This window comes from Ricinus communis, chromosome 8 (genome assembly GCF_019578655.1).
Source record: "Ricinus communis isolate WT05 ecotype wild-type chromosome 8, ASM1957865v1, whole genome shotgun sequence".
Lineage (NCBI taxonomy): Eukaryota > Viridiplantae > Streptophyta > Magnoliopsida > Malpighiales > Euphorbiaceae > Ricinus > Ricinus communis.
This window is the reverse complement of record NC_063263.1, coordinates 2,807,662-2,830,182: the sequence shown is the minus strand read 5'-3', so window position 1 is coordinate 2,830,182 and position 22,521 is coordinate 2,807,662. Positions and strand designations below refer to the sequence as shown.

The window sequence follows — 22,521 nt, the reverse complement described above, 5'->3', positions numbered from 1 at the left end:
TTTCTATAACAAATATAAACAAATGTAATTGTCATTAACTTATATTAAAATTAAACTAACTTTTGTTTTTTCTCTTGAAATACAGAATCCTAATCTTTTAGCACACTAATATTTTTACAAAATAACAATAATGCCATTTTAACACATACAAAAGCAACAAAAGCAAACATAGGTTCCAACTCAGAAAAAACTTATATTTTGTTGCACTCCTCAAAGCTTTCTTCGAAACAACTTCTGCAACTTCATAATGAGCAACTCAATGGGTTTATTTCTCCTAAACAACTTCTGCAACTTCACAATGAGCAATTCAATGAGTCCTTTTTCTTCGAAACAACTTCTGCAGCTTCACAATAAGCAACTCAATGAGTTTCTTTCTTTGAAAAAAGCTTCTACAACTTCTCCTCAGTTCCTTCAATGCTTCTTTCTTCTGATTCAATTTATTTAAACTATTACAATGCAGCAAAATCATTTTCTATTTAGTTTATTAATTAAGGATTTCAAGTTAAAAATTGAAATTAGGGATTATAAAATCGATTTAAGAAAATAACAGGGAACAGCTTAGAGAGAGAGGAATGAGCTAACCGTTTGCCATTAATGAGCCGAAAGAAATTGTGCAAACTTTATGACATGTCTGCCATATCACTTTGAAGTGCCCACATGTCCATCTAACTAAATGAATCAGCACATGTATATACCATGCCATTCTCTAAAACCCTACAAATGCTTATGTGTGAGTAATTCGTTAAATATAGATGTCTGATAGATCAAAATTAAAATTTAGGATGCTAACCGACTTTTTAGACAAGTACAAGTGGCTCCGGATGTATTAGGCCTCATTCTTACCAACCCTTGCATATTAATATACATAATATTTAATTATAATTTTATTTTAACAATAATTAATTCAACCTTATAAAATAAAAAGTATTTAAAAATAAATATTCATTTCTATTTATTTTATTATTTTAAGAGTTATTATTCTATTCTATACCTATTTTATTCCATAAAATAAATATACTATAAACTGAACAACATAATAATATTGGCATCGAGGGGCCAACCAGTGCATTATAACTTGGAAGTGGGGGACTCCTGGGCTCTCAATCTCAAGCAATATAACTTAACCCACTAATGTATCTTGTTACAAATTTCTCACGACTGACTGTCTCCTGAAATTTGCTCATGTGACCATTCATGCTAAACACTGCACGGTCGCATCCCTTTCCTGCTCTTCCTCTTTTATACACATTTTCTTTTCCTTTTAGTTACTTCAGTTATTTCATAGCATTCAGTTTCTTTACAAAAGCAGACCTCAAATTCTCTACTTCAGCCAAAAGGCTTGAATCTCGTTCGCATGCTTCCACAAGTACTTCAAACCTTTTCTCAGTACTGTTGTTGTTCCGCAATGACAAGCCTTCCACTGGCGACTGCGATGTTGATGGCTTGCTATACTGTATAAGTTCCAGCATCATTACCTGCTAACAAGAAACAGTCATGCACATTAATTCATTGATTAATTGAAATCAAAAGAAGGGAGAGAGGGGGGAGTATAACATTATTAGTCATTATACAAGCTTCATGTCACTATCACTTCTGGAAACATCTTCACATTATCACCATTAAACCAACACATATAAATTATAGACAAAGACGACTGCTTAGTTTATCAAAGATGAGTATCAAGTGGAAGCCGCAATGTACAACTGGCCACAATAATCTCAATTCTTGCAAATCAAGATGTCCTACAGAATTATCCAGACAATACAAGCAATGAAACCATGTACATAAAATGTTTGCAAACTGCTACTCTATGCTTTAAAACTGTCTTCGCCAGTTGATATTGTTGCGGTTTTTTTCACTTCTACATGCTTTTGGGAGAGAACACTCCTCATTTAGTTCACTCGTTGCATTTCTCAAATTCTCTTAATAAATTCTGATAAAAAATAAATAGATAAAAAAAAAAAAAATCTGGTTAACCATACCCTCAAACACTGAATTTTGAAGCCAATGTACTAAGAATTTCCATTTTTCAATTTATCTTTTCAGAAATAAAGTCCCATGAGTTCCATATTTGAGTTACTGCCTAGAATTCAACTAAAAATGAGATATGGAACACATGTAAAATTGAATTCTATAATACATTTTCTCATAAGATGCCTTACCGTAATAAAGATATTATAATGCAACATGGAAGATCTTTATGCAAGGCTTCGTAACCTTAGTGCATGATATTACAAGAATTCATATCTAGAGTTGTATCATCAGATTCAAAATACAATTTCTATCTATAAAAGTAATTGCAATTTTCTTATAACAGTAAAATCAATCATGATTTGGAGCAAGAAAAAGACCACTTCATTTTCAATAAGATGAATGAAAAACATTGATCAAAACAACTAATAAAATTGCAGAGCAAAGTATTGAAAGATCCTATTCTAAAAAAGGATGGTATAGATTTACTTCTATTTTGAGAGGGAGGGAGACAGACACTAAAGATGGAAAGCATGTAGAGTTTTGGGGAGGACTAAATTGAATGTAAACAAATAACTCAATAGAACAAAAGGATATTTAGTACAAAGTGTTCTCACACTACCACATCCACTATTAGTTGCACTCAAGATTTTGCATTCATACTTTTTACAGACCTACAAAACACGCAACTAATTTTATTTTAGTTGGCTTGTCACTCTAGCACACACTTTTTCCACTTGCCTCACACACCTTGCACGCACTTTTGCCAACTGCCAAGTCCTCTATTTATAGGCCTTTAGGTCAGTAATTAATAAAGCTCAATATGGATCTAGAGTACTCTATGTGGCGGTGGAATTGAGTAATTGCAGATTATTCTAGAGCTGCTTGTGAGATTAACCTGATGAAGATGCTATATATTTAGGAAAGCTTGTAGGAATATTCTAGAATGAATGAATGAGTGAGAGAGAGAGAGGCGATAATGGACCTCTCAACATAGATAGCATAAAACTCATCTTAATAGAATATAGTGTATTGAATTTCAAGATATTCAATAGAAAACATTTTTAAGTTGCAAACACTGCATGTACAAAATTCTGAATGAATCTCTCAGTTGACCTGTTGTTTACAATTGTTCGAAACCAATTCCATAAAAAGAACCTTCTAATTATGATAGATCAAGGACTTATTTGGTTTAGCTGTTGCGGAAAGTTGTTTAGCAATCAGAGAAAATGTGTTTGTTGACATAATGAATAAAATGACATTACTGTATTGATAAGTCGTAAGGTTTCACTTTTCATATGATTAAATGAAAAAACATATATAATATTTTGTAATACACTTTTTAAAATTAATTAAGATATGTGTATGTCACAATTAACCAAAAGAACAATTTCCATACAAGACTAAATTTCATATAATATCACTAAAAGACAAAATGTTAAAGATAATATATATAATATAAATATATATAATATTGTAGATAAGTTAGAATAACTAATTAGTTTTTGTTTGTTAGAGATATGGATAAACATTCTAAGGTTTAGGGATAAGATAAATTAGTTCCTATTTAAGTTCTTTTTCTATCTTTTAGCTAGTATATATAAGTTGTGTTTCTCCTATGTTTGATATATAAAAAAAGTATAAGAGAACATTTCTCTTTTTTCCTTTCTCTATAAAATTCTACATGGTATCAGAGCTTAGGGCTTGATCATGAATTTTAAGGCTGCCATGGTTGGCTCTAGTTCAGCCACTTCAGAAGCTAGCAGTGGCGTGACACCATCAGGGGGAGTTTCTCAGCTACTTCCACCTGTTCCTCCTGAAAATTCTCTTCAAATCACCATTCACAAACTGAATGGCAAGAATTATCTTGAATGGTCTCAGTCCATGAGGTTGGTGATTGATGGAAAAGGGAAACTTGGATACTTGAATGGTGAGATAAAACCACCAACAACCGATGATTCGAAATATAGGCAGTGGCGCTCAGAAAATTCAATGGTTACTGCCTGGTTGATTAACTCAATGGATCCGGTTATTGGAAAACCATTCATGTTTTTGCAAACTGCTCGGGATGTTTGGGAAGCAGTTCGAGAAACCTATTCAGATTTGGACAACCATTCACAGTTATTCGAATTAAACACCCATATGTGGAAAATGCAACAAGGTAATCGAGAGGTAACAGCTTACTATAATGATATGATGGCTGTTTGGCAGGAATTGGACATGTTTGAAGATGAACAATGGGAGAATCCTAATGACAGTGCTCGGTACAAAAAGAAAATTGAAAGAGGACGAGTATTTGTTTTCTTGGCTGGTTTAAACAAAGATCTTGATGAGGTTCGTGGACGTATATTAGGAAAAAATCCTTTACCAACTATTAGAGAAGTTTTTTCAGAAGTGCATAGAGAAGAAGCACGACGAAAAGTGATGCTGAAAAATGATGAACCAAAAATAGATACTGACAGATCTGCTCTTATAACTCGAGGTACAAACTCAGGGGGAAAGCAGAAACCCTGGTGTGATCATTGTCGAAAACCATGGCATACTCGAGATACTTGCTGGAAATTGCATGGAAAACCGAAGAAGAAAACAGGCAGCGATAACACCAAGTTAGGAAGAGATGTACGAGCTTTTCAAGCTAGCAATACTAATCCGGGGCAGCAGTCTTCTTTTGAATCTCTTCCTTTTACCAAGGAACAGATAGAGCACCTGTATAAAATGTTTAAGTCCCAAACTTTAGAAAAATCTGACTTGTCTTGTTCTTTTGCACAATCAGGTAATTCTTTCATTGCAGCCATAGCTTGTTCCAAATCCCATAGCACTTGGATATTAGATTCAGGTGCTACTGATCACATGTCTGGCAATTCGCAAATTTTTTCCTCTTATATACCTTGTACAGGAAATCAAAAGGTTAAAATTGCAGATGGTTCCTTAGCCACTGTTGCTGGGAAAGGAACAATTCCTATTTCCTCTTCTCTAGTTCTTAAGAATGTCTTACATGTTCCACATTTGTCATATAACCTTTTGTCTGTCAGTAAGTTAACCTCTGATCATAATTGTCAAGTGATTTTTAAGTCTTCCTATTGTAAATTTCAGGATTTAACCTCGGGAAAGATGATTGGGGGTGCTAAATTGGATGGTGGACTCTACTTCTTCAATGATGAGTCAACCTTTGGAAGGCAAGACCTGCAAACTTGTTTCAATTTTATTTTTGTTTCAAGTGACACTAAGATTATGTTATGGCATTATCGGCTAGGATATCCAAATTTTCAATATTTAAAGTATTTGTTCCTAAAGTTATTCATGAATAAAAATCCTTTGTTTTTCCGATGTGAATTTTGTGAATTAGCTAAACATTACCGAACTGTTTACCATTCGCAACCTTATAAACAGTCCAAGCCATTTACCATGATTCACAGTGATGTTTGGGGTCCTTCTAGAGCGCTAACATTTTCTGGAAAACGCTGGTTTATCCTTTTTATTGATGATCATACTAGAGTTACTTGGGTCTTTCTTTTAAAAGAGAAATCTGATGTTGAAAGTGTGTTCAAAAATTTTTATAATATGGTTCAAACACAATTTCATACTCAAATTAAAATTTTTCGAAGTGATAATGGAAAGAAGTTCTTTAACAATGTGTTAGGACAATTTTTTGCTGAAAAAGGGATTATTCACCAAAGTTCTTGTAGTAACACGCCTCAGCAAAACGGGGTGGCTGAAAGAAAAAATAAACATATCCTAGAGGTTGTTAGAGCTCTTAGTTTTACAACTAAAATTCCAAAGTATCTTTGGAGAGAAGCAGTTTTAACAACCATATATTTGATTAATAGAATGCCTATAAGAATTTTGAATTTTAAAACACCAATTAAAGTTTTTAGTGAATGTTTTCCCATAACTCGGCTAACTAGCAACATTCCTTTAAAAATTTTTGGAAGTGTGGCTTTTGTCCATAATCATGATCCAAAACGTTCAAAACTTGATCCAAAAGCACATAAATATATTTTTGTGGGCTATCCTGCAAATCAAAAAGGTTATAAATGTTTTGATCCAGTTTTGAAAAAAATGTTTATTTCTATGGATGTCATTTTTTTTGAAGGACAATCATACTTTGACAAATTTCATCTTCAGGGGGAGAACACTAGTGAAGATGTCTCAACTGATTCTGGTTATGATTTAAATTCTGATTTAACTTTTGAGTTTTTTTCAAATAATGGTATTCATGTTTCAAAAGAAAATGGGTCGAAAAATAAAGAAAGTGTGGAAACAAATGATTTAAATATTGAAAATACTGAACAGCCTTTGATAAGGTCATCTCAAAATCAAAATATTGAAACAACTGATATCTATGCGGAAAAGTTTAAAGGTTTTGTATATTCAAAGGAACATCAAGCACAAAAAAGAGCCACCATCCCACAGCACCATCAAGAATCTAATCAGAGGTTGGATCATGAAATTTATGGTAAGTCTCCAAAACTTCCTACAAATAATCCATCTAGTCAACTTGGTCTTCCCATTGCTCTTAGGAAAGGTGTTAGGTCATGTACTAAACATCCTTTGTCAAATTTTGTATCTTACAAAAATATTTCATCACCATATTGTGCTTTTATCTCACAAATGTCTAGTATGGTTATTCCAAATAGTGTTCAGGAGGCTCTAAATGTTCCTGAGTGGAAAGAAGCTATTTTGGAGGAGATGAGAGCCTTGGAGAAGAATGCTACTTGGGAAGAAGTGGATCTGCCATATGGGAAGACAGTTGTCGGATGTAAATAGGTGTTTACTGTGAAGTACAATTCAGATGGATCCTTGGAAAGATATAAAGCTCGTCTAGTAGCCAAAGGATTTACTCAAATATATGGAGTGGACTACTATGAAACTTTTTCTCCTGTGGCGAAACTCAATACTATTCGAGTGCTCTTTTCTGTTGCAGCTAATCTAGATTGGTCCTTGAATCATCTAGATGTGAAGAATGCCTTTTTGAATGGTGACTTAGAAGAGGAAGTATACATGGAACCTCCACCTGGTTTTGCTCAGAAATTTGGAACCAAGGTATGTAAGCTAAAGCGATCTTTATATGGCCTTAAACAATCTCCTAGAGCATGGTTCGAGAGGTTCACAAAGTTTGTTAAAGGTCAAGGTTATAATCAAAGTCAATCTGATCATACTCTTTTCATAAAGAGTTCTATTGAAGACAAAATTTCTGTTTTAATTGTCTATGTAGATGATATAGTTTTGACTGGAGATGACATAATTGAAATAAGCAGATTGAAACAAAACCTAGCCAAGGAGTTTGAAATGAAAGATTTAGGCCAACTAAGATACTTTCTTGGAATGGAAGTGGCAAGGTCAAAGAAATGCATTGTTGTCTCACAACGGAAGTATATTCTAGATCTCTTGAAAGAAACTGGAATGAGTGATTGTAAACCTTCTGAAACTCCAATTGAAGCTAATTCTAGACTTGGGGAGGTAAAGAATGGTGTTCCGGAGACACAGGGAAGATATCGGGAGGTTGGTTGGAAAACTGATTTACTTATCACATACTCGTCCGGACATTGCTTTCGCTGTAAGCTTGGTAAGTCAGTTTATGCATTCCCCATATGAAGAACATCTTGAAGCTGTATATCGAATTCTTCGTTATTTGAAAAGTACACCAGGAAAAGGACTTTTTTTTCAAGAAAAATGAAAAAAGAGGAGTTGAGGTGTACACGGATGCTGATTGGGCAGTTCAATCAACGATAGAAGGTCAACTTCGGATCGCACATTTGTTTGGGGTAATTTAGTCACATGGAGAAGTAAAAAGCGAATGTAGTTGCTAGAAGTAGTCGAGGTAATTCGGATCAATGGCACAGGGAGTGTGTGAGATTCTTTGGCTGAAAAGGGTTCTACAAGAGCTTAAAAAATCTGTGAGTTTACCTATGAAGTTGTATTGTGACAACAAGGCAGCTATCAGTATTGCTCATAATCCTGTTTTACATAACAGGACAAAACATGTTGAAATTGACAGGCACTTCATAAAAGAAAAACTTGAAGAAGGAATTATTTGTACTCCATTTGTACCAACTACACAGCAGGTGGCAGATATTTTAACTAAAGGGTTATTTAGACAACAATTTGAATTTCAAGTTAGCAAGTTGGGCATGACAGATATATTTGCTCCAACTTGAGGGGGAGTGTTGATAAGTTAGAATAACTAATTAGTTTTTGTTTGTTAGAGATATAGATAAACATTCTAAGGTTTAGGGATAAGATAAATTAGTTCCTATCTAAGTTCTTTTTCTATCCTTTAGCTAGTATATATAAGTTGTGTTTCTCCTATGTTTGATATATAAAAAAAGTATAAGAGAACATTTCTCTTTTTTCCTTTCTCTATAAAATTCTAAAAATATATATAAAAGCACGAAGAATGAGGGAGTTTTCAAACTGAATAAAATATCTTTAGAATTAATTAATAATTACTAATGTTATCCCAATACTAATAGAATTAATTTAATTCAATCCTAGTCCTATATTAATTTCATATACATTCCTAATCCTATAAGAAATTAATGAATTATTATATATCACATTATATATATATACTATGATAGAGTTCAAATAATTCAATACAAATTTATACAAAAATTGAAGACAAGAAGTGGGTAAACACATAAATGATACTATAACTATAATTATATCACAAAAAATGATACCCCTAATGACCACAATGAATCAAGTTACACTTTGTGGCCACCAAATTCTCTCACTAACTACTACATCATCTCTTATTTGAATGCAACTAATCCTAACTAGATGTTGAACATTCTCTCAGCTCCTGTACTTTAAACTCATACCACAATTGTGTTTGGGGGATTGAATTTTTAAGCTTATAATTATGTATAGGGCAGTGATGACATAAGAGCTATAGAAAGAATCTGGCTACAATATCAACATAAAATGGCCGAGAAATATAAAGATACCCTCGCCTGATTCATTAATAGCGATTTAAGGTGCCTTTTTTTGCAATTATTGAATTAAGATACCAAATGGATATAAATAACATAATTATAGTATCATTTATGCTTTTTATCCACAAGAAGTTATAGAGAAAAAGGTATGACACTCTCAATTTTATTTTGTTGATATATTAATTCATGTGTTCATTATTATTATAATACTTCATTAGTAATATTGTTTACTATTTAGTATTATATTATATACTAATTTATTATATAATTTATATAACTTTATTATATATATATATATATATTAATTTTATGAATTACACCGGCTTTTCTATAATTAAATTACCCTGAGATGTTTTTATCTTTTACATACAAAAGTATATTATTTGGATTGATATCCTAAAACCTTTTTTTAGCATTTGAAGAAAATTTATAATCAACAAACACTTATGTTGCAATTAATCAAAGAATAAATTCCACATTAAACTAAATTTCATATAATATGACTATTGAGAAAAATAATAAAATACAAGTTTGTTAACATAAATATTTAATTAATAGATATCAATCTTTAGCTATTTATAAGTCCATATAGAAAAGAATTAAAATGCTCGAAATTACAGCTCAAGCTTTACCGTGTTTAAATTAACCTGAAAATTTTTCATATCAAAGTCTAGCATTGGATCAAAATGCTAGATCTATTAGCATTTGAAGAAAACTTAGCACTAAATTAAATTTTTCGACTCCAGCTCCTTGAAAATACTTTACTAACATTTCTGCTGATGTAGTACAGATTTTAAAAGCCTGTTCTATGTTGATTTTAGTAGAAAATAAGGGTTTTAAAATTGAAGTTCAGGTCCGATTTGACAAAAATTCAGATCTGAAATGGAAGAATATAAAAGAAATTATAAGAAAACTTCTAAGAGTCAACACTTAGAAGGTTAGAAGTCACACCTAAGAAGAATTGGAACACACAATTCTAGAGTAGCAATTTGCAGGAAACATTTGTTTATTGAATGTGAAAAGAACTGAATAATAATTGTTACAAGCCTAGATATTTATAGGAGTAACTAAACCTAAATCAAAAGAACTTAGACTCCTAATCCTTAAATGATTCTCTAAATAAACACTTTATCCTAATCTAACAAAGATTTAGAACAAGACTCAACAATAGTTAATTAAATTAAAGACTTCGAAAGATGTTAGCATAATTTATTCCTAAATAGAAACTAGAAATCCTGCAACCAGAAATCATATTTCTTTAGATATCAGATTTCTTAAACCTAATAGAGTTCCCAATCAGCCTCCCCATCATCCCTCGTGTCCTGTTTGGCACGTCGTGTGTAAACACATTGCCAACGTGTTCCATAATATGCCCAATGGTTTGGATCTCAACCACCAAGAACTTAACTACTGAACTAAGAAGGGTCTAACTCTCAAATACACTATCTTCTTCGTCTAATTTAAAAGAACAAGAACTATTGTGCTGCCAAACAAACTTTTAGAAAAAGCTTAAACCACAGAAACACTGGTATGGTAGTCCACCTATGCTTGTATGCCATTTGATAGCAAACCATAAATAAGAAGCATTGCCAGAAAGTTGCATACCCTGTGTTTTTGCTTCTGGGAACAGTCTAGCAAAAGAGACTTTACAAGCTTGTTTCGCAGCGATATCTTATCATGACTATGAATGAGGAAAATGAATGACGAAAGGTGGTGCAAGACTAAATGCAATGCCATTGAACCCCGAGCTGCAGATTTGTCCAGGGCGCCAGAAATCCAAGACTTCACATATGCTTCTAAAATGTCTTCATTATCCTGCATAGGAAACCACTCCATAAAATAAAGAATTCTCCATATTTTGCTCGACCCCAGAAAGCTATTGGATAATGACCAGCAGAAAAACATTTACACAAAAAGTTAGTTGAAATTGATGAACTTAAGAAACGGGATTAAAAGCAACAAATTGAAGCACCAATGCTGGTGGTTAAACATCTCTCAGACGCTCTGAAGTTACAAAACTATGCATTTAAGCTCATTTCTAGAAATCCACCTTAACAGTTGGAACCAAACATATGGTATTTTCCTTTTAAATTTTCTTTCAAAAGCAAGACAGCCTATAATACAAGTTCGCTCTTTTCCCTTTTTTCCATCTCACTCTCAATCTCTCTCACACTCCGTTCTAGTTTCAGCCAAAAATAGGACTCTGCTCATACAAAAGACTGAAGATGAGATGCAGGGTGAAAACAAGATAAAACAAGTTCTAAGAATTCAGTGAACACTACCTCAATAGGCTCAAGATACCCATCTGCCTCAGCAATGCATTTGTCCAATGGTGGCAGGATTTCAAAAACACGAGCATTAGACAATGCATTCCAGGCATAAAGTCTCATAGCTGCTTCATTGCACCGGTGTAAATATAGGGAAACTTGACGGCCAAAAATAAGATCACCATATGATACAGCAGCAAATTGCTCCACAAGTGTTTCAAGAAATGTAGAGTAACTCTCATGAATCTCAGATTGAAACCTTAATAACTCTACAATGGATTTATCAGGCAATAATTTCACATTTTCATCCAACATGTACTTAGGATTTCCGTTAAATCTTGCCTCATCAAGAAGCTGACCGTAGATATCTTGTAAGGCTTCATAGACATCCCTGCTCTTGTTATCCTCAAGCACATCCATTCCAACAAGTAAAATGACTGATAATGAATGAAATTTCCAAACTAAAGGTACTCTGCAAATGGCGCAGTGGATTTCACTGGATAGGAAGGAGGACATGGCTTCCAAAGCCAGTACAAAAAAAAGTCCACCTTTAGCAACTTCCACTGTGTCATTGGGGTTCCGCGCCAGAATTGATATATTAGAAGCACTTTGAGTACCAGTATGTTTATTGTCAGACATTGTTGAGATTGGAGTGAGAAACCAATGCATGGGAAGTGGCAATCTCTGGTGAGCCCACTCTTTTGTCAAAGAGCAGGAACAATCTTGACTTGTCATATCTGATGTTTCGAAATCCTCATGTATGGTTTCCAGAGAAATACTACCCTTCTTAAAAGTTTTGTTACTAGAAGAGTTATTTTCATCCATGGCTTTCAATTTTTTCTTAACAGACAACCATCTATTTTTAAAGTGAGAAGCCAGAATCTCACTGAAGAGCAAATAGTCCTCTTCTTTATATTCCCAGTTAAATGGTTTCATCCTCTTATTCACTTTGAGATAATGTTGTATGCAGGAACCAAGATATTTGAGAACAGAGACATGAAGCAAAATGTCCAAGGCCTTCACCATCACAAGCCTATCCCTTGGCCCAAATGTTAAGCATGCTCCTAAGACAGAGTTAACCCTGTGCATAGCAGCGGCCATCTCTTCACCTGTTGGCAATTCTGTGCTAGACACCATATGGAAGATGTCGAGCATATAAATTAGTAAATTTGCATCTGTTTGAACCACCAAAACAGACAACGACCAAAATCCTCCACCGGAGGCACCCCAGCCAAGTCCAACCCCTGGAGCGGGTCCTCCTCTGCCAAATACCTCAATAGACTGCACCAAATGCCACTCTGATTCCATCAACTTCATAAAAACATCAAGCACACATCTCCATTCCACCAGAGAATTCTTAAGTATCCCATCCTCAAGTATTCTCCCTTCTCTTGAGAAATTATATCCTGGGGATGGAGAGGTACAGATGTCATTATTAGCTAAACTGATCAAGTTATCAATTGACGTTATAGCCCTGAGAAGGCCATGAAGGCAGCATACAGCAGCTAATGATGATTCATATTTACTTTGCTTTCTCAAACAACACAATTCCTCAACAAAAGTGCCATCTTCATTGAAATCTTCTTCTTCTGCACCATTGGTTCTGAAAAGCTGGTTTTTAATAATTTCAAGTCCAACCTTAGGAACAAACTCTGGCAACCATGGAACGTGCCTGCCATGTCCTTCATGAGTCATGTTCTCCACTGGGTTCACTCTTTCAAGCAATGTAGAAAGCATGTGCACTACAGCTGAAAACACCCACAATAATGAACTATCAAATAAATCTCGAAAAATAAAGCCAGACCTTATTCCTTTTTCCCTCTGAGTGTGGTTAGAAACATAAGGATCATTCTTTAAAGCTATCCATTTCAAAGCTAAATCAACCATTGGAGTAACAAAACCCCAAGACCAGGTTTCCAGTTCATCACCAGCAAAATCAGAGACTTGATTGGTTTGTTGCTTCTGCGAATAGAGACTTGGAAGCTTTCTTGCCAAGGCCTCTAGAACAAGATATGCCTCACGAGAGATGGACATAAATTCAGTAAGAACATTGTTCTCCTGGAGTTTCTCAAAAGTAGGTGGGTTCAACCAAAGACACAAGGCAGGAAAGGTATCTGAGAAATATGATATGCAGAACCCATAATTGATGCAGCTCCTCCAAAATCGGAATTGTTCAACCATCAAAGCAGACGAGAGTTTACAGTTTTCTTTCCCAGACTTTATCCAGTGATTAAGGGAGGAAGTATATCGAAATAGATGCTGGGTCATAGCCTGAAAAAACCCATTCTTTGTAAACTCTAGGCAATTTTTCTTGTCAGATTGAGCCAATACCTGTTTTACACCAAAATAGAACACAAGTAGAAGACGTTTTGGATGAAATACAAGAGTGATTGACTTATATAATAAATATTAGTAAAGAATATAATTATCCAGTCCAGGAGTATACGAGAAGCTGCTTACCTTCAAAAGGGTAACAGATTTTATCTTAGAAGGATTAATTTCTATGGTGTCTCCCATAGTAAATTTTTGGACAATTGTATATATAAGTCCTTGGCACTTCATAATTGCATTTGCACCTGTTGGGGAATGCCTTGCTATTGCAATAAGTACTGAAATTATGCTTTCTTCTAAAGCCAAATTAGTTTCAGCCTGAAAAACATATGTAAACACAATGGAAAATCAAACCCAACAGTAAGAACAAATGGGAGGAACACTCCCATTCAGAAACAAACCATCATTACATTCACATCATACAGTAGCAATTGAAACAAAAAGCATGAAAATATATGACTTTACTTCTCGAATATGTCTATTCTTAAAGAATATTAGCAGCTTCAACTTCCAAATAGCCCCTGCTTCTCTCTCCTCCCTCAAACAGAAAAATGCACTGCCTTAGAATAGTTCTATAACATGTATATGCATAAATTGCCCATTCACATAAAACCAATTATAAATTCAATGATAGAATGAAGAGCTGAGGTGAATCACAGATAATTTGGAGATAGTGATTACATTTATGTCTCCCTTTTGATTATTCAGCAGTCACCAATTCTGATTCATGGTAAAGAAAATAAATGAAATGATATGTGAATGCTCCAAATTACTTGTATTATGACCTCATGAAGCTAGCAATACCCTAGATGCTTAGAGTTTCCATGCCTGGCACCTAATGCCTTGTGTAATGATTACCAATATTATTCTTTTATAGCTTTTTGGACTCAGAACTTCTCAACCTTGCTGTTGACAATCTCACTTGGAGTAGTTTGATAATACAGCAGTTTTGCAAGACCACCCTCGAAATGCATGGAAGGGGAATTTTTATAGGAGGCATATGTCAATTATTTTCACATTATTTTCTTCCTGTTATTGCCATCTGCTTACCTCTAAAAGATACCGCATCCTAGGAAGGACTCCCATCCTAATTAAACCAGCAGCAAAATCTTGACTTGCAACTACAATATCATCCTGAATTGTATATTTCCCTTCATTCTCGTCTTCAAAGAAATTCTCAGTGAATGATACGACGTTAGAAGGTTTAGCATTGTACTTCCAAAAGCCACCACGGAGGAAACCACCATCGATCTCTGGCTTGCTTCGAAATACAGGAGCAGTGAAGATATCATTGTTATATACTGCTATTTTCTGGAGGCACAACATATTGAACCAAGTGTCATTTAATGCTAAAAAGTTAGAAAAAAAGAAACCAGAAACAAAAATTTTACCTCTAAGATATCAGAGAAACTCTCATTCAAATCAAAATTGAGTGCGCACTGGATAGCTCTTACACAAGCTAAAACAACAGAGTTATGATTATCATCAAGACACATCCTACAAATCAACAGAAGTTCTATTAGCCACACAGTTTCATGGGCAACAAATAAGAGAAAAAGGTCCAAAAATAAGGCAGTTGATGCAGTCATTACGAACAGGTAATGACAATTTGCAGTGAAAGCAGTCAGATGGAATTCACCTCAATGATAAAACAAGCTCAGGTTCAGGACCAAGTGCATAAGCCCAAATAGCCTCCCAATCAATCAAGTTCTCAATTAAATTAGCATTTTTCCTGGTACACCCAACTTGATTTTGCTGAATGTTATGCATTGCTTTATCAAGCACAGAGGCAAGGAGATGCAATGCAAGGGCCCGTTGTCCCGGAATCTGTGAAGAACAGAATTAGCACATGAAAGGCTACAACAAATATATATCAGAAGTATAAATGCGGAAAGAATGATGCACGGCCTTCTGCTAGGTATACATAAGTGGGAACAATCTATTTACAACCATATTGTCAGCAATAAAACAACCTAAATCGAAAATTAAATAAGTTTTATATTTTAATCAACCCAAAACTCCACAAAATCTCAAATAACAAATTCCTCAGTTTAAACATAGAACCCCATCAAAAAATAATTCACTGACCACACTTCTAGTAAGTTGTACAGCTTCTCTGATTGTGTAACCCGCTGCAGCAGGGTCCCCCTCAGTCCGCAAAAAATCACGTTCACTGGCAGTTACAACACCATCCTTATCATCAATGGTGATATCACCTGAAATACAAAAAAGAAACAACTATTCAGTTTCATTTCAAGTCTCATGGGGGCAACAAGATTGCTTTTAAAATGCATAGTTCATTATCAATTAATGATAATGAAAATGTTTTATAACGCGGTGTCTACTCAAGGTGCAATAAGAATTTCAATAATGTTAAAATCAGAGTAATACTGTACCCGGAAGGCCAACATGATGGGAGGATTCCTCCCAGACATATGGATATTTAGTATAAAAATATTTTAAAATAAAGAAAAAGGAAGAAGAAGAGGAAAACTACTGTTAAACTGCTTACCAAGCAGTGCTCATTAAATAAGGATGAGCATCATTAAGCTTCAAAACTTCATTGAACCAGATACAAATTTGCAGATATGAATAACCAAATCTGATATTAAGTACCAAAATGCAAATGTGGGTATGAAATGCACTCAGACAAGAAAGCTAAAAATAAAAAATAAAAACAAGCCAGGAGCTATTATGGAAGAAAGAGAATCTAGCAATAACAAAACACTTTAACTCTTTACCAGTCTCTGATTCATCTGCAATAACACTCCCCTCCAAAGAAAATCTTAATCTCCTAACAGCTTCAACTCTCTCACTCCATCTATTCCACAAATTACCATTGCCTGGGCCCAAATCCTGCACCAAATCATTATTTGGCTCATTCTTTGTAGCTGTTAAGGTATTAACTGTCATCATATCAGACCTATCACTCCCCACATGAAGCGACAGATTTGACGTTTTGATTGAATTACTCTCGCTTAGAGTAGTACTGAGTTCACCATTGATAACTTCATCTGACCTTGACAGATTTGGCTGCTTCAATTTTTCTTGGCCCCGCTTTTTCAGTAAGTTTATCAATGCAGGGTTCATCTTCTCCATTAATTCAGCCTGTGCTTGGACAATCTCTTGAGCTGACATACTATTTAACCGTGCTCGATTCTCAGCATCAATCTCACTCTCAAGAGATGTGAATTTTTGTTCATTTCCCAAGTTGTTTAAACTAGAGCTAGAAACAATATTTGAAGCTTTCTTCTCTCGCTTACTTAGCATCTCTCTTAGTGCAGAATATGTCTTCTCCATCTCTTCAAGTTGTGTATTAGCAACATCATTACTGGACATGCTTTCAGTCGATCCCCCTTCAGTTCTGAAGAGACTAGAGGTGGCATCTCTAATATTCTGCTGAGCATGCAGTTGTTGATGTGACTTACATATGTCCATATCAGCTGCTGAAGTGTGAGATCGAACATCCATACCGCACGACATGGCATCCCCTAATTTAGATGGAGGCATCAAAGAACTTGAACATTGCTCTACATCCACTTCCTCTGGTGTCTTATCAACTAAAGAGGGATCACATAGAACATGTTTTGTGTCATTGTCATCAACAACTCCTTCTCCATTTTCCTTTTGCTTTTCGGTGTTCTTAAACTGTGGCCTATTTGTTTCCATCTTATCAATCTCCGATGCATTATTGTTCAGGACTAGCTTCCTCCACTGACTAAGATCTAAACCTTTTTTCTGCTTCCTCTCCACTGGATTTGCAAATGCTGATATTGGGCCAAGTTCAGTTGAATCATTATGTCTATCATCTGCATCACCTTCCTTACTATCGTTTGCAGTACTTTTACTGCTTACGCAGCAGCCGTAATGCTGTAAGATTTAAGAAGATCATTAACTAGTAAACTTCTGGAACTAACCACAACCATAAATCAGTTCATCAAAAACCAAGAAACACAACCATTTAAACTGGTTTGTCACTAATTAATTAAGACCAAGACAAGCTACAATTCTTTTTCAAAATGAAAGTTAAATTTGCAAGTCTATAAAGCATTTGCAGTTCTCTCAACAAAGCTAAAGGATTATATTAGTAACCCAAAATTTTTATCTTTCCCTAAACTCTATCAAATAACCAAAAGTCAAAATGTTAAATTTCATGAAAACCACAAACACAGAATCAAACACTAAGAAAAAATAGCAAATTCTAAACTTCCAAAGCCAAAAACAACTAAGCTATGGCTTCCAAGAGTGATCATAAAGCAAGGGCAAGTAAAATCAATATTGGCTTCCAATTAGAAAGAAAAAGGATGACCATGAAAGCAAAGAGAGAGCAAATGAACAAAATAAAAACTTACGGGTCCGTGAGACCGGTGACGAGCCACAGGGAAAGGTAGAACAGTAACTTTAGGTGGGTCAAGAGGCTTGTTATTTTGTAGGTTTTCTGAAATACCCTTTTCAATTATGCTACCAATTAACCGGGAGCAATCATCTCCATTAACTCGTAGTGTGTTGGTTCCAAAAGTCTTTTGTTTTTGTTTTGGGTCGTTTCTTTCACTAGTACTCTTCTTCTTTTTCTCCATTTCTTGTTTTGCTCAATGGATAGGAGAAATACTAAGATTGCTCAAGTAGTGGAGTTCCAGGGCACTTCTCTCGTTGACAAATTTAAAGATAGCAATTATGAAGACATAAGATCGATAATACCTGCTCGCTCTATTAAGAAGCCAAACAGAGAAAAAAGAAAGAAAAAAAAAAAAAAAAAAAAGAGAAAAAGGGAAGGTTAATGTTGTGGAACTCAAGCGAGTTCAGAGGCAAATCCCGCTAAACCCTCCAAAACTGAAGTGGGTCCAATCCAACCGGTGATGTACAAGACCCATTTTTCTCAAGTATACTCTAGGCAAAAAGTTTATAAATAAGCTCTTTGAACTTTCAGATAAATAGCAATTAAACTCCTAGCTCAATTAGACTCTTAAAGTTTGAAAAATAAAATAATTATATTTTTAAAGCTAATTTCAAGTATTTTATCCTGTAATGATACGAGAACTAGTTAAATTTTAACGGTTAAAAAAATAATTTTATTTTTAATTTATATTTTTTTATATATAAATAAATTATTAATAGTCAGAGAAAAGAGTTAATTTCAAGAACCGATTATACAAACGGATACAGTTATAGAATACCCGAACTCAAATTCGGTACCATTTAGCTAAACAGATATCAGATAGGATATTATCTTACCCTCTTAGACTCATCAATTATCGTAACTGCTAATAGTTTATTCCTATAATACTATTATATTAAAATATAAAAGAATATTATAAGATTCTTTTGTTAGCAAATTAAATATTACTTATTAAAAAAAGGAAAAAATTGAATCTTGTTAAAGAAGTTATTATAATACCCAACCTAACATATTAACATTATTAACTTATGATTATATAGTGCTAATATGACATTGATCATGTTTATTAAATAATCTTGACTAGTTTTATGTCTTTTAACTAATCAATACGATATAAAAGAATCTTATATCATATTGTATGTATTAGAACTTACCTTAAGTTTTTAATTTTAATTAATAAATCTCACTTTTACTATTAAAATAAAATATTAATAAGTATATGTATTATGTTTAGAAATATAAGATAATTTTTTTAAACTTGGATGTATTATATAGTTTAATTTTTATTTTTATAATGTTAAGATTTAATATTTATATGAAAAATAGAAAGATCATATATAAATTTAATAAATTTTTTATTAATAAATTAAAAGATACATTATATGTGAATTAAAAAAAAAAACTATATAGTCTTAAATAAAACTATGTAGTTTTAAGCAAAACTCTTTTAATAAAATTAATACTACATCATCAACCATAAAAAATTTATTTCTATAGTACTATTATCTTAAGATATAAAAGAATATTATAAGACCTTTTTGTTAGCAAATTAAACATTACGTATTGCTAAATGGAAAAAAGAAAACTAAATCTCATTAAAAATTATTATAATACTCAACCTAACATATTTAACATTATTAATTTATAATTATATAGTGTTAATATGACATTAATATCTTTATTAAATAATCTTGACTAGTCTTATGTCTTTTAACTAATTAATATGATATAAAAGAATCTTACACCACATTATTATGTAGTAGAATATAAGTTTAACCTTAAGCTTTAATTTTAATTAATAAATCTCAGTTTTACTATTAAAATAAAATATTAATAAATATATTAGTTATGTTTAGAAATATAAGATAATTTATTAAATTTGGATGTATTATGTAGTTCAATTTTTATTTTTATAATGTCAAAATTCAATATTTATATGAAAAAAGAGAAGGATCATATATAAATTTCATAAATTTTTATTGATAAATTAAAAAATACATTATATGTAAATTATAAAAAAACTATAGTCTTAAATAAAACTATATAGTTTTAGGATAATTTACATAAATTTAAATAAAATTATATATTGTCCCTTGGAACCAAAAAGGAGAATTGAATTGATCACCTCAAATTATGGAATTAAGTAGTTCTAGATAACATAAAAGGATTTAAGAAAGATTAAGGAAGATTTGAAGAGAGGTAGGGTTAGAGGCTGTACACAAACCAACATTAGATCCACTAGAACATGTAGATCTATTAGACTATAAACAAAGAAATTGGTAGCAACTGAACTATCTCTAAACCATTAGAAACAATTATTTAGGATTCTTATGCCCTTGCTTTTACGAATCAATAAAATTCGCTTTTTCGCTTGAGGGCTAGGTCCTACCTTTTCTCGCAAGCCTCAACTTGATATTTTCCAAAGCTAATACTAAACCTCTTCCCTTAGTGAACCAATCTTTCACTGAGTCCTTTAACCCTTGAATATTAATGGTTACTTAACAACTAATTTCTTGTATTTTTAATACCTAGACTCACATAACAACTCTTTACACTTTTAGATGAATAATGAGTTTCAACTCAATACATATTACAAAGCAAGAAATTAGATGTAGAGAGTTAAGAAATAAATTTGAAAGAGTTTTGGTACACCTAAATCACACACATAGTTATTGAGTCTTTATAAGGGGTATTTATATTCATACCAACATCTTAGAGACGTTACAATAGTGTACTATCCTCATTAAACGCAATTTTGATGACTTGACAAAAGTTGTCGGCAAACATAAAATCACCCCCACGCTTGACAAGCGCCCTCGTGCTTTATGAAAAGAGACGTTGGGACTCTAATGGCTCCAAACACGTGGCTCTAACTAGGTGGCTAAAGTTGCAATGGTCACTAACATTGCATTAAATGCGAAAATCATCCCCGAGCCACTATAGTACCCTTGCGCCTACCTTGTCTGCGCTTAGAAGCGCCCCATTGCGCTTCTTATCGCGGTATCATATGCTATTGTTAGGACTTTAGTCTCTAATTAAAGTGCCCTCACACTTTTTAAGCAATTTGTCCATTGATTGCCAGGTGTCTCTTCTTCACTTGTGATTTTGTCAAAAGGTATTCCCAACAGCTATCTTACTTTTTCCAATCTGAAAAGCGCCCTCGCCCTTTCAAAGCACCATCATGCTTTACATGGCTTTTTATAGTCTTTCCTTGAAAGCTTAAGGATGCTTTTACTTTGATAGGTTCCTTTGATGCTCTCTCATATAGACACTCAGGGACAAGGTTACTAATATTTAATTTGGGTATTAAGATCAAAATAGAGATAAATTATCCATTAGGTCAACAATCTCTCCCTTTTTATTTTGACAACCAAATTGATTAGAAATCCAAAATTAATCATGTATAAGTGCAATTGAATAGTTAATAACTGACATTCAAGTATCAAAGAAACAGTTTCCTTGATAGATTTACTCTTCTTTAATATTTGCATTTTCTCCCTCTTAGTTTTAGCAACTATACTAAGTCAATTTTTAAATTGTGTATTCTCTCCTTTCATTCTTAGCAATTACTTTAATCAATTTATGCATACTTCTCCCCCTTTGTCAAAATTAAAAAGAAGGCAAAAAATAAATGACAAAGAAGTAGAACACAAAGAGATAAAAAAAGGAGTAATTGCATTAATTTAAACACATTACATGTGTAATCAAAGAAAATGAATGCATAAATTAACAATTTTGGCTAATATTTATAGAAGTATAAAAATTTAATATTATCTAAAATAAAGTTTAGTATTAAGTTGAATCAAAAAATATTTTAGTTATTTTTTAAATTATGTATTCAAATAATTTTTAGATTATAAAATGGTTCTTTTTAAGAAATTAGTAAATTATATTTTATTTTATTTTAAGAAAATTATTTTAATTTCTCAAGAAAAAGTGATTCTTTCTCTATCATTTAATGGCTAATTTGAGCCAAAATAACAAAGTTTTAAACTAAATTGACTTAAAAGGTTAAAGAATGTCAAATTGGGTCTGATTATAAAATTCTCAAGCCAAATTGAAAATTTATAGTTTATTTATTAAAACTAGAATATAGAATAAAGTTTAACTCTCCAAATGTGGAAAGTCAAATCAACTCTTTATTTTATATTTAAACGATAAAAAACATATTAGAATTTTATTTTATGATATGACGCTTTAGAATAAAAAATTTGATATACCTAAAGAATGCATTGAAAGGGCTCTAATCATTAAAAAAAAAAACTATTTTACTAACTTTAGAATTCAAAAAATAAAGAAAATAAGTACGTAAAATATTTTTCATTAACTGAATGAAATTATATATTTAAAAAATAATAATAAAGAGTTTGTTACTCTTAAGGATCGATCAATTTATTATTTTATAAAATCTAGTTTGGTTTAAAAAAAAAACCACTTTAATTAACTCGATATGTTAATATTAAAATGAGAACAAGAGAGTCATATGCAATGAGAAGTGCAAGTTAACTATATCTCCTCCTAGATAAGTAATTCTTGTACGAATTAAGAAGTGTGCCATCTTTCTTCCCAAAGTAGTGATTAGTACAAACCAAACAATATTGTAAATTAATTCATTCAA

At 32.8% G+C, this 22,521-nt stretch overlaps 1 protein-coding gene across 1 annotated transcript; it reads right to left on the bottom strand.

Moving 5' to 3' along the window:
• Positions 1-927: 927 nt before the first annotated feature.
• LOC8265954 (transcriptional elongation regulator MINIYO) lies at positions 928-18,364 on the bottom strand. Its single transcript, XM_015724902.3, has 10 exons — positions 17,860-18,364; positions 16,249-17,377; positions 15,596-15,723; positions 15,147-15,334; positions 14,899-15,004; positions 14,558-14,818; positions 13,637-13,825; positions 11,192-13,507; positions 10,515-10,724; positions 928-1,475 (listed from the first exon to the last, which is right to left on the bottom strand). The coding sequence occupies exons 1-10, from the start codon at positions 18,082-18,084 to the stop codon at positions 1,275-1,277; spliced, it is 4,953 nt and encodes a 1,650-aa protein (XP_015580388.2). The 5' UTR covers positions 18,085-18,364; the 3' UTR covers positions 928-1,274.
• Positions 18,365-22,521: the final 4,157 nt, after the last annotated feature.

Bases quoted from the DNA above. Each gene is read 5' to 3' on its own strand.
- LOC8265954 (XM_015724902.3), bottom strand. From the start codon at position 18,084: ATGGAGAAAAAGAAGAAGAGTACTAGTGAAAGAAACGACCCAAAACAA. The intron at 15,335-15,595 runs GTCAGTGAATTA...TGTTCTTCACAG, and splicing joins TACAACTTACTAGAAGTGTG to ATTCCGGGACAACGGGCCCT. The intron at 15,005-15,146 runs GTGAATTCCATC...GTTGATTTGTAG, and splicing joins GAGCTTGTTTTATCATTGAG to GATGTGTCTTGATGATAATC.